At 42.0% G+C, this 12,937-nt stretch overlaps 2 protein-coding genes across 2 annotated transcripts; both read left to right on the top strand.

The window, feature by feature from the left end:
- Window positions 1-332: 332 nt before the first annotated feature.
- LOC138215018 (glutathione S-transferase A-like) lies at window positions 333-3,254 on the top strand. The gene is made up of 5 exons (XM_069176946.1): window positions 333-438; window positions 634-739; window positions 1,556-1,674; window positions 2,382-2,467; window positions 2,963-3,254. Exons 1-5 carry the CDS (start codon window positions 427-429, stop codon window positions 3,090-3,092), a joined length of 453 nt encoding a protein of 150 aa, XP_069033047.1. The 5' UTR covers window positions 333-426; the 3' UTR covers window positions 3,093-3,254.
- A 710-nt stretch (window positions 3,255-3,964) lies between these two features.
- Window positions 3,965-8,469, top strand: LOC138214964 (coagulation factor XI-like). The gene is made up of 9 exons (XM_069176826.1): window positions 3,965-4,072; window positions 4,210-4,366; window positions 4,798-4,907; window positions 5,017-5,179; window positions 5,946-6,064; window positions 6,158-6,290; window positions 6,526-6,632; window positions 7,561-7,720; window positions 7,901-8,469. The coding sequence occupies exons 1-9, from the start codon at window positions 4,012-4,014 to the stop codon at window positions 8,010-8,012; spliced, it is 1,122 nt and encodes a 373-aa protein (XP_069032927.1). The 5' UTR covers window positions 3,965-4,011; the 3' UTR covers window positions 8,013-8,469.
- The last annotated feature ends 4,468 nt before the right edge of the window (window positions 8,470-12,937 follow it).

Genomic DNA, 12,937 nt, shown 5'->3' with positions numbered 1-12,937 from the left:
ACACACACACACACACACACAGCATTTCCCTCCTTCTTTCCCTGACGTTCCCTTCCCTTCCCTCCTTCCTCCCTGCTGCCTCCTGCCTCCTCTCCCCCCGTGGGAAACCCTGCGCAGTGTGACTGTGGTCGTCCTTCCTGGAAGCTGTGGTGACTCTGGCTCCTCCGCTCATTGGCTAGAATAGTGCCAGCCAGCCTGTGTGTGTGTGTGTGTGTGTGTGTGTGTGTGTGTGTGTGTGTGTGTGTGTGTGTGTGTGTGTGTGTGTGTGTGTGTGTGTGTGTGTGTGTTTGTGTTTGTGTGATGTCTGTGAGTGTATAACAATGTGTGTGTGTGTGCACCCTCCACAAACATTCCACCACCTCTTTCTTACAGCTTCCTGCCTTCAAATGTGGGACCAATGTCCTGAATGAGTCCTACGCCGCCTGCATGTACCTGGAGGTGAGAACTTGACCGGCGGCCCCGAGTTAATATTTAATGCTGCAATATGAAGTCGATAGGTGGGAGTGCTTCTTGTGCTTGTATGTTCAACAATGCCTCGCAGCCAAACCGACACCCTACACCGCCGAGGGAAAGAAACCGGAGCTTCATCCTGCTTTTCATAACAGTTGCTCTTTTCATGTCTCCCAACAACAGAGCCAGTTCAAGAGCCAGGGAAACAAGCTGATCCCCGACTGCCCCGCTGAGCAGGCAAAAATGTACCAGCGCATGTTTGAGGGTCTCACGCTCAACCAGAAGATGGGTATGTTGGACCTGACAGGCCAATCTGAAGTAAAGCAATACATCCCTGATCACTGAAAAAATGTTGCATCCTTAAAATAATAATGGCTGAGATGATGATCCTGCAAAAAACATTGAGTTTTAAAGCCCATCCAGGCTACTACAGCTTTCTCTCGGTAGCATGACTCGGCCGTTGTTGTTGTTGTTGTTGCCATTCAGCAGTATGCCCTTCGGGGCTTTGACCTACACTGCACTTGGCAACATCCTCATACACCAACCTGCCACCTTTTGAAACTACTGAGACTTCATGTCTTCAGGCAGCCTCCTCAGAGGCAGCTCCACATCAGCGTCGCCCTCCTCGGGAGACCCGAGTCGTCCAAAACACACGTCGCTCCCTAATGAGCTGTGCATTCACACAATCAAGCCAGCCATGGTGCATTAATGCTGTGTGCTGCGGGGCAACCCTCACAACAGGTAGTGAAGTCACATGTTAATCCCACAAAGGATCACATGCTGAGACTCTGCTCGCCTCGCTTCATTTGGGTGCTTCATTTTTTTATTTTATTTTTTAGGGGAAAGGTGCCAAAATAAAAGAGCTGAACTCTTAGATTATTATATTAAACTTGTGCAAAACATGCCCATAGTCTCTTATAAGTAGACTGATTCCAACTTTTACTTTCCACAGTTTGAAACTTGATGTTACATAATCATCTCCTCAGTGGCCCCACCCACTGCTGTTAAAGGGAAGTGGACGTTGTCCAACGCTTGGGTAGATGTTACTGATACGTCTCGTAGCTCAGAGTGTCGCCTTCACATTTTGTTTTTAATGTTTTTTCAGCGGACGTGATCTACTACAACTGGAAGGTGCCGGAGGGAGAGAGACACGACTCTGCCGTGAAGAGAAACAGAGAGGCGCTGGCTGCTGAGGTCAAGCTGTGGGAGGGATACCTGCAGAAGGTAAACCTCAACATATAACTCACTAAATGAAAACATGCAGGGCAAAGGTTACAAAGCTGCAGAGGCTGAGTGTGCAATAATAATCTGGTGCTGCTCTGAAAACTTGTAGTTCAGCAGCACGACTTTGTGTTCTAGTTGTTGTTGTTGTTTTTAGCAAAATTTAAAGTATCATTGAATAGTCTTGGGTAAAATTGTACAACTAAAGTTTGAACTTTCACACAAAATGAACCTCTAATCTTTGCAGGATGGAGGCAAGATCAGGTTTCATTTTAGTCACTTAAGAAAATAATTCACAGAGTAGTGGACTTTGATACCACTGTCACTCCGCATGTTAAATATGAAGCTGAAGCCAGGAGGGGATTTGCTTATCCTAACAAAGTCTGGATATGGGGGTACAAAAAAGCTAGCTTGGTTGTACCAAAACCCTTAAGCTTACTATAATTATTTGTTTTTAATTAAATCCATTAAAAAAAACGTGTTGTGTTGGTCTTAAAGCTTATTTCTCGTAATGACAAAATTCTGCACATCTTTAAAGGCAGATGCACCTATTATTAAATATTCAGTAAGCCAAGCTATAGTCATATATCAAAGCTAATGTTTGTCAATATTGTGATTATTATCTTGTTAGGCTGTGGGACGTCACTGCGCGCCCTCTAGATTAGGTTATTGTCGTTGGTTGTAAGATCAACTCTTGTTCTCTCCTACAGGGACAATGCTGTTTCCTGGCTGGAAAAACCTTCTCACTGGCTGATGTGGCTGTTTATCCAAGCATCTGCTATCTCTTCCGCTTTGGGTAGGTGCATCAATCAGGCCGGTATCACGGCAAAGCATGTAATACACCCGCCAGTCCACTAGACGGTACTGTCAGCGTTGACTTTTAATCTCATCTCGGCAAGAAAAGTAGACTCGTCATCATATGACAGAGGTCAACCGACCAAGTACATGCAAAAGTGCTAAAGACCTTGTTCGGCGGTAGGTTGGAAAACGATGGACTATCACTCAAGAGATAAGGTTTTGAGTTGGCAAGAAAGTGATAAGAATGTTTGTTTTGTTTTTTTTAAAGAAAAGATCTCTAACTACTTTTTTTTTTTTTTTTTTTTTAAACACCATGGCCAGGCAAAAGCATGACACAACATGGTATGCTGTAGTGGACTGGCAGGTGTATTACACACTCTGCTGTGATATCAGGATGGATTAATGGACCAAAAATGTCTAGATAAATAGAGTAATAAACTGCATTGACTGTACAATTTGAATTTTCACACCAGCTTTTGTTTTTTCTCTGTAGGTTAAGTGAAGAGCGTTACCCTAAACTGACAGCCTATTATAACTGTCTGAAGGACAGACCCAGCATCAAAGTGTCCTGGCCTCCTACCTGGCTGGAGACACAGGGACAGGACACTCTGAAGGACATCTGAGCCAACAGTCAACACTTTTCATATGTAACCACTCCTTACAATGCACTTCTAACAGGTCACATTTTTTTTAAACTAAGCATTTGCTTCTACCATATTAGGTAATCTAACATAATTTGTTCGTGACTTGTGCTGTAAACAAAAATAATAAAAACTGGATTTAAATTTTGCCTTCTACGGTGTGCTTTATATTTTTCACAGAAGTCTGTCAGAGGGGAAGTACTGTAATTATTTTATAGCTGGAATGCAGGAATTTTCTGAATAAGTGGACGTTGTTTACAGCCACACAATTGTTCATGCAAAGCTATGAAAGCCAACACCAGCACCAGATAAAGCTCTTTGTATTTGTGTTTTATAATCTAATATTCCTATGTCATCTTGCTGTATCTTATTTTTTACTTGTATTAATGGATTTGTTTTTTAGTATGAACTACAAATAGAATTTGCCCTGTGACGGATCAACAAAGGTACATATTGTATAATTTTATCTTGGTGCCAAAACCTTGAAATGTTGGTTTTAATCTGGACTCTAGAGCAGTCAATACACATGAAAGGTCAAACATCACTTGAGGACAGCTCATTTAAAGCTGTAGTTTATTTTAAACTATCGGTATAACAGTGCTGAAAAGTCAAATTTGATTTGAGAACGTGTTGAGAACATGTGGCCACTCGTGCTGTCATGTAATCAAGTAGAAGCCAAGCTATGGCTTACTTACTTATTGCATATAAGGGTTGCTAACTACAGTATATTAGACTGCTGCTAGTGAGTCATTAAATGTGCCAATCAGCTGTGCAAACAGATCAAATGTGCATGTTGCAAAACAGCCCTTTGATCAACTTGCATTTTCAGAACTACTTTATAAACTAGAGTTGTGCTTCAGGAATCTCAGATCCTGTGCAGAGTATCAACAGAACAAAGAAGATGGTCACCCAACTGATTTTGATGGGTCTGCTCTCCCTCTGCAGCCTCTCCTCTAGTCAAGGTAATACACAAACTGAATATTGTAATGACAGGACTATTTGTATTTGGCTACTTGTGTATGAAGTTTTTATTTCACCACTTTGAGAATTTGCTTCTGCGCATGTAAACAAGCCTGTGTCTCCTTTTCCATTTCTTCAGAATGTAACCGTGAGCTGAAGATCAACCTGGATTTCCCAGGAACAGACATAGTGCGTCTCTACTCCCCTGATGTGATGCACTGTCAGCAGCTGTGCACCGAGCATCCCTCCTGCCTCTTCTTCACCTTCATTCGATCCGATTGGACCAGAGATGACGGGTATGACAGTCACTGGAGACCTAAGTAACATTTGTGAAGAGGGGTGTATTTGATTTTAAATGCTTTCTGAAAACAAAGTGCTGAAAGTCAAAGGCAAATGTATTTACAAATAGTTTGGGGTTTTTATTTAGAGCTATTACACTTCTAAAAGTGAAGAAGGTGCTGGATATAAATAAGAAATCAAAGCATGGAGCATACATTTTAATTGCAAAGACTAATTTACAAGTATTTTTTTTCTGTAAGTCTTTATTTGCCTATTATGTAATATTTTGAGTACTTATTTGTCTTATTCCTGTGGTCAACTGTTTTTTTTTGCTGCATCTACAATGACCTACTTTCCTCTTTTACTTTTTAAAGTTTTAATTGAAATACACTGAGGCAAAACAAAATAAATATGATAGTAATTTTTTTTGAATTGCCTTTCTTTGCAGGCACTTTGACTGCTACCTCAAGTCCACTTCCTCTGGACAGCCTAATGTTGAGTCTCCTCTGCTGGGTGTCACTTCTGGGTTTTCCCTCAAACCTTGCAGCCCAGTCCCACGTAGGCTCACCACCATCACCAAACCATAACAAAAACAATTGATCATTATATAATGGATGGTCATATTCTTCTAAACTTTCTGTGTCTGTGTTTCTGATGTTTGCACCAGAACCTTGTCTGTCTGAGGTGTACCAGGACGTCGACTTCCCTGGGGCAGACTACAGAGCCCTCTTCACAAGCGACTATGAGGAGTGTCAGAGAGCCTGCACGGAGGACTCTGGCTGTCAGTTTTTCACTTTTGTACTAAAGGATTTCAGAACGGAAAGTATCAGGTAATCACATTATGTTAGATTGTGAGTTATATTGTCTTTATTCGGGGCTGATCTGGAGTCAGAGGGAGAAAACTCAGTGGGGTGTTTGTGTGAAAATCAGTTTAGAAAGGTGTTCACTGAAAGAGAGGAGGAATTGATGTTATAAAACTTTCATATGAAGCTTCCGTTGCAAAAATAAATAATACATTTGCATTAAGTTACATAGATAAACCTTTGTGCGTTTAGCTGATCTTGAAAGTTAAAAGATTTGCCTGCAGTTTGGAGGGTATACTCATTGACATGCATTTGGAGTCCCAAGGAAGACATCATTCACTTTTTGGTTGCCTTCAGTGAAAGAGAGGACGGTGGGATGTTACGACATGCAAAAAAGGTCCCTAGCAAGAAATAAAACCGGGGACAGCGCAGTTGTATATACATCTTAACTATTAGGTTAGTGCGCAATAGTGACTCTTTTAAAGGGGCAATTGTGTCATTTAGTATCAGTCTTCCATATTGGGAGACTCAGAGGAGTTGTAGAAAAAAGAAAAGAAATATACCTTCTTTTTGATCAAACTCAAAAAATTCGAGACATTAAAAAAACGTTTAAAAATGTCAAGTCTCCATGCCCAACCTCACATAACCCTAATGATGTCACTGTAAGATCATCGGGGGTATTTTCATAACCTTGACAAAACCTGAGTCGTCTCAGATTTAGCTGTAGTGATCTGGAGTGATGTATTTTGCTGTCATTCAAAATTGGTCCCATTTCTCTCTTTTTTTTTTTTAGGTACAAGTGTCACCTTAAATTCAGCTTCAGTATACCAAGGACTCCTATTGTAGAAAGAACGGCTGGTTTAGTTTCTGGATTCTCCCACAAAACACAAATGTCTCAAAACTTCGACACAGGTACACAAACAGTCACAGCCAGAGTTGTGGTTTTATAATTTTCTGCGGGTGGTTGTGCATGTGTTCTTATTGTATTTCCTGGATTTTGTACAGCATGTCAGAACCAGCTGTTTCCAGGCACCGACATCCCAGGACAAGACAACCAAGTGCTGCCTGCTGCCTCTCCTGAACACTGCCGGGCCCTCTGCTCTGCTCATCCACGCTGCAACTTCTTCTCCTATGTCAGGTAGGCTGTGTTTGACTAACCGTCTCAGAGTTGAAACTTTTCTCTCTCTTGTGTGGCAATAAGGTAAAGTTAGTCCAGTAAAGACGATACAAGTAGTTTGATTATATTAGCCCATTCGTTGTTCCAACATCAGTATGAGTCCTGACGTTGTTGTTCTGCTTTTCTGTCAAATCTCTACTTTTTATGTCAAAATTGAGACACCGTTTAATTCAATTCATTTTCCTTATTTTTCCAGTGACAATTTCAACTGTTACTTGAAGACAAATGTTCATGACATGGTGATGAAAGCCAAAGACGGAGTCACATCAGGGATACCAGCACGCTTCTGTCAACTTGATAACAGTATGTACCGCCAATCGACACAAACACTGTGAAAAAGGACGCAGACCCTCACAGACAACACAGTCAAACTAGCAGCATGGCACAATGGCAGCTGGTCACATGGTCAATCCTGCTTTTCACTTATTTAGTGAAATATCTCAAGATCTGCTCTATTGATTGGCATAACATTTTCAAAAATCACAGACATTTTAATAAAGCAGATATCTTTAGTATTGAATAAGAAATTACAGTTTGAGTAATAAATTCTGATGACTGGATTCTTACGATGAGAGCGCCCCCAGAAACCAGACGCTGGAGGTGGTTGAGCAGAATATGTGGATTTCAATTTTTTTTTATTTGTGTAGCGCCAAATCCACTTTTTAAACAGGCCCCAAAAATATTACAATTCCCACATGAGTGATAGCTGAAGTCAGGAGCTCTAAAAAGCCAGAATGACACAATTACAATAATATTTAAAGAACAGGGACACAAAACTGATTGGCTCAAAAAACACAGGCATGCAGAGAGATCTTTAGTCAGGGATTGTGACGTCAAGAATACGTGTGAAAGCGGAAGTGATGAAAATAGAGCAGCAGAAAAAGCAAATCGACACAGGAATGAAGATGAAACGTGAGAGAACAGATCTTCCTTACTGAACTTACGCATAAGCTTCATTTATAGTTTCTACACAATGCATCCTAATGATGTTGGTGATGCTCTTCAGTGACTTCCAGCACAACAGTGAAGTTCACATTTGTGGTTTAGATTGAAACATCTCAACACATGTAGAAAGGTGACTCTTATTTTAGATTTGTTCTAAAATCTAGGATTACAAAGGCTGTGATCTTTCAGCACACAGTATGTTTATCCATAAATCTTTTCTGTATCTTGTAAGTGTTGTTGATTTGCAGGCGAGCACAAGTTTAACCCTGTTTGTCTCTGATTTCAGACTGGATTAAGGTGAGTCACGAAGGAGTAGATTTCCGAGGTTCCGACATTCGCAACATGCTGACGGACGATGCCCAAATGTGTCAGAGGATCTGCACTGAAGATCCTAACTGCCAGTTCTACACTTACGTCAATGAAAACTTCGCTAACAGTGATTATTGGTACGGTATTCTTTGCACACTCACGCAACACAAAGGAAATTATAGCAACATTTCAGCCAATACCCAGAAATCCTGCAACTTTTCACATTCATGAATTAGATGTGATTGTAGCCCCAATTTTTGTCATTTCCAGACAGCTGTATTCATGGTGCTTCATTCAATGCTTGTTTTGTGTTGTAGGCGGCGCTGCCATCTGAAGCGTGTCATCACCATGCCTGCTCCTCCCAAAATCACCAAACTGGACAATGTTCTGTCCGGCTTCACCCTGAAGAACTGTCCTACAGATGTTTAAATTAGATTTTGAAAAAGTACAATCTACAGTATGTAGCTGCATTTACATGAGACCAGAAATATTCTCTCAGTTCTCATTATTTGGCTTTCACTCTTCCCTCTGACAATGGCTCTCACTCTGTATTTGTGTCTTCTTCTTCTCTGCTGTTCTCCTAACCTATTTTTTTCTCTTTAATACTTAACATGCTTAACATGTTTTTAAAATCCCTTAATTTCTATTGAAGCAGCAGAGGATGTTTTTTTTTTGGTGTAAACCAGAGAATAAAACAGACTAAAAATTAATTTGCTTTCCATCCTCTTTAATAATTTTTAGGTCAGTATTAACAGACCATATACTTTAGCTTTTAACAAGGAGAATTTTTACAGAGATTCAGTGTGTCTGAAGTGAGAAATGACATATATTTACAGTACAATTACACTATTTCCACAATAATAAAAGTTCCTACTTTGAAATAAGACATTTTTACTTGGGGAAAATATTTATTCGTTATATAAATAGGGCCTATTTATTCAGCTCGCACGCACATACACAGTCATTGTCTTTCAACTTTCATGTCATTCCCTCGTCCCTCACTTTAACCTTAACCTACACAACAAATTGCCTAAAGCCAACCGTCACCATAAACTAAACCTAATTTAAACCTGAACCCTAAAACCAAGTCTTAATCCTCAGATCAAGTGAATCACCTGCAGCAGAATTCTTTATCGCGCATTTGATGTAAAAGAGGGGCCTCCTATGTCTCCACCTCATAAATGTGATTATCAGATAATGCGTGGCAACACGGTATCCAGAATAAAGTCTTGAGAGTCGCGAACATAAGATAATAAAATACTATGAAGGTATTCACATTCACTCTGTCGCTGTTAAAGTCATTTTCCTCTGCATTTTCCAGCATTACGCCATTACTGTCAGCATACCAGATAACCGACCCGCCGAGCTGTTATTTCATTTCTGTGAATATTTCTGCACATTATAAGCTGCCCTTTATTTCTGGTGACGGTAAAGCGGCGGGTCTCTGGGACAGCCAGTTAGCAGGGTTGTTTCATGTGCAGTCTATGGTTGGTGGTGTTAGTTAGGCACCTGCTCACCAGCAGGGGGCAGACGCTGCTGGGATCGACACCGTTTCAAAGACAACGGAAAGTACAGACGTCAATCATACGTTTGATAGAGATTTTTTTTTTTTTTTTTTAATCTTTTCTTTTAAACTAAATAACTACAAGTAAATAAATCTGATGGGCCAGATGAATATTGCGGAAGGACATTCAGACTGAGTTGATAGACAGAGTGATGTATTTCAAGGGACTATTCACTTTTTTTCTTAGACTGGGGTTTTCAGGAGCTGTTTACAAAGTGTGGGTAACCAAACTGTATTAAAAAAAAAATCTTATGTAGCCCGAAAATCTCAGAATCTTTTATACAATACAAAAAATATACCCATTCTTTCTATTTTCTTTAATCATCATTAGCACATTTCCTTGTGCCCTATAGAGGAGACTAGTTAATTGTCAGATCAACCTGCAGAGGGTGGTGCTCTTACATTGTGAAAATATAACGTGATTTTTACAGTTTTATTAAGCATTTTCTGTGGACTGTCCTGCTGATAGTGAGATGTTTTGCTGACTAAGATGAACACAGGTGAGTCCCATACAAGTCCAACTCTGATTTATGTTGGTTTAAACACATCAAACTTTATATTTGGATGGTTTACATACCAGTTTCACTTTCCTGTAACCAGCGTACAATTGTTCAGAGCACAACAACTGTCTCTTTAGGCTGGTGGTCACCTGCCTTGCTGGAAAAAAACAAACAGTTTAGATCAGAATATTTTTCATGCTGGTCTAATCTGGTTAGAACAAATTGTACTCTGTCTTTCATATGTTTCACGTCCTTCCACGTTGACTTGTGTTGTTCGTGTTGTTGAAATGCAAAAGTTGGTTAACAAATTCACCATCAACAAGTGTTACAGAAAGAAAACAACAAATACACAGTTGTTTGACATGCATGTGGCTTTTTGAAAGTATTCTGAATATACATGATATACATATTATGTACTATAACTGACTACATTACATATTGGACAGCGTTGTCAGTATTCAGCTGTCACTATTTTTTTTTTTTCGAATGATTTAGCCCAACCTCTGGTCTTTGGTAGTTTTGCCTTGACCTTGTTGGCAGCCTGTGAACTGGCCATTGTCATAGACCCCTGTGCTATTTAAACCCTGTCCCGTGTTTTTTTTAAGTTGTATTTTTGGATTGTTTTGGTGAGGTACAAGTAAAGCATTTTGAATTGATCTATTAACTTTTGATTGAGGGAAAGTCATCCTGGCCTCTGAAGTTCCTCCTGGATTCCTGCAACTTCTCAGTTTTGACAGCAGAGGTCACTAAACTATCGTCATCAACCACCGCTGCTCACACTTTGCTCAGTGTATTCTGCTTTTTGGACACTCACTTTCCCATTGGGACTGCAGTTTACAAACAAGACATGAACTCAGATGTATTCACACCTCAGAGTCCAAATGACGTGTCAGATATTGAACGTCAGGAGGGTGAGGACCCCTTTTATCAGCACAGCAATTATCAGATATTTATAAGTATCTTTTCACTTACCCTGGAGTTAAAAGCAAACGTTGTTATTCACTGGCACAAAGAATAGACGACTTTATTACTGTACAAGAGCTGTTTTCCACAATTAAATGTCAACACTTGTGTTTCTTCTGGCTCAATACAGTCTACACCTGATCCTCAGCCCAAGACTGGTTTATATAAGGCATGATTGTCAGGACAGGAGGAGGAGGATAACAGCCAGGATCATCCGTGATGTGGTAAGTACATAGACTGAGGACCCAGGCTGTGTGCTGGGCCACACATTTTTCACAAGAATATTGTTTTGTTTTGATGTTTTTGCTGCAAAAGGGATAACAGAAATTAAACTTTTTTTTTTTTTTTAACAGTTTGAATTTACTCAGATTAGTACTGTTGCGACCCAAAAGGAAAAACTTAAAAGCCTTGATCTCGATTTGGGCTTGAGATTTGATATTTCTGACACAAAGCCTGAGTTGACTGTGTAGGAGGAGGGTGGAGGGATGGGCTGAGCGTTTTGCAGCAGCTTATTCTGGTGGAATCACCGGGATCTCATGATCTATCCAAGGGTTTAAAGCCCTGTCCCTTTCTCAAGTGTGTCTGCTCTTCCTAAAGTTGTAAAAAAAAATACTCAAACATTTTATCTGGCTTCTCCCTGAAGAGGTCAGAGACTCGTGTTCAAAATAAAACTGCACCCATATAATAAGTTAAAAGGTTAAGCAGTGAGGCATCAGTGAGTTAACTGAGGAAAAATGTTCTCTCACTTCCTGATTTTCTTCCCTGTCACTTCAGCATTTCTTCCTCCACACTTGAGCCCTCCTCTTTTCCTCATGCATCTTGTAACATACATCCCCTTACCACACACACACACACACACACACACACACACACACACACACACACACACACACACACACACACACACACACACACACACACACACACACAGCATTTCCCTCCTTCTTTCCCTGACGTTCCCTTCCCTTCCCTCCTTCCTCCCTGCTGCCTCCTGCCTCCTCTCCCCCCGTGGGAAACCCTGCGCAGTGTGACTGTGGTCGTCCTTCCTGGAAGCTGTGGTGACTCTGGCTCCTCCGCTCATTGGCTAGAATAGTGCCAGCCAGCCTGTGTGTGTGTGTGTGTGTGTGTGTGTGTGTGTGTGTGTGTGTGTGTGTGTGTGTGTGTGTGTGTTTGTGTTTGTGTGATGTCTGTGAGTGTATAACAATGTGTGTGTGTGTGTGTGTGTGTGTGTGTGTGTGTGTGTGTGTGTGTGTGTGTGCACCCTCCACAAACATTCCACCACCATACCGTCCGTCCGTCCGACCGCCGGCCGGCCTCGCACGAGAGCCACGCCGTCACCGCGGTTCAGTCCTGACGCCAGCCTTGAATACTCACATTACACACACACACACACACACACACACACACTCGCGTGCGCGCACACACACACACACACACACACAGACGCAACGTGTGTGCACACTGCATAAACAAAACACTCAGCAAAGAGCACACACACACACACACACACACACACACACTCGCGTGCGCGCACACACACACACACACACACACACACACAGACGCAACGTGTGTGCACACTGCATAAACAAAACACTCAGCAAAGAGCACACACACACACACACACACACACACACACACACACACACACTCGCGCGCGCGCGCGCACGCACGCACACACACACACACACACACACACAGGGGAGGAGAGCACATGGGACTGGCTTAAGCACACACTCGCACACTCACTCAAATAAACAATATGCACTTTGCGGAACACACACATTTTTGGTCCGCAGACCACAGACATTGCATCCTGAAGTAGATCAAAGCGTCCTCCAGCAGTAAACACACACAAGGCTCTTCTCCGCTCCCTCGTCCCCGCTGAGCAGTTTTGGTGAAGCACGGCACAATTACGCTGATCTCCTCGGGAAACAACTCGTCTACTGTCGTTCATCATCGTCCCGGGGGGGGGGGGGGGGGGGGGGGTTCTCGCGCGCCCCTGTGCGCACCGGCCGACTCTCCGTGATTCACACTAGATCCTCTTCCTGTCCTTTTAAACCCTCACCGTCCCTCTCATCTCCCCTTCACCCCCCCCCCCCGCCTCCCTCCCTCCCACCCTGTTATTGAACGTCTACGCCGAATCAGTCACTCGACCACAGCCCTTCAGATCTTTCTTCTTTGTTTTCCCCCTCTCTCTCTCTCCCTCTCTCTCTGTCTCTCTGTCTCTCAAGTCTCTCTCGCCTTCTTCTCTCCTGTCTGTCCATTGTTGAGGAGACAGTGGCGCAGACAAACAGGGAGAGGAAGATATCCGCTGGCGCACCGCA

This window comes from Embiotoca jacksoni, unplaced genomic scaffold (assembly GCF_022577435.1).
Source record: "Embiotoca jacksoni isolate LCO1_2020_lvr unplaced genomic scaffold, fEmbJac1.0.p SCAF_7, whole genome shotgun sequence".
Taxonomy (NCBI): Eukaryota; Metazoa; Chordata; class Actinopteri; family Embiotocidae; genus Embiotoca; species Embiotoca jacksoni.
The sequence above is the reverse complement of the archived record's forward strand: the minus strand, read 5'-3'. Positions and strand labels throughout refer to the sequence as shown.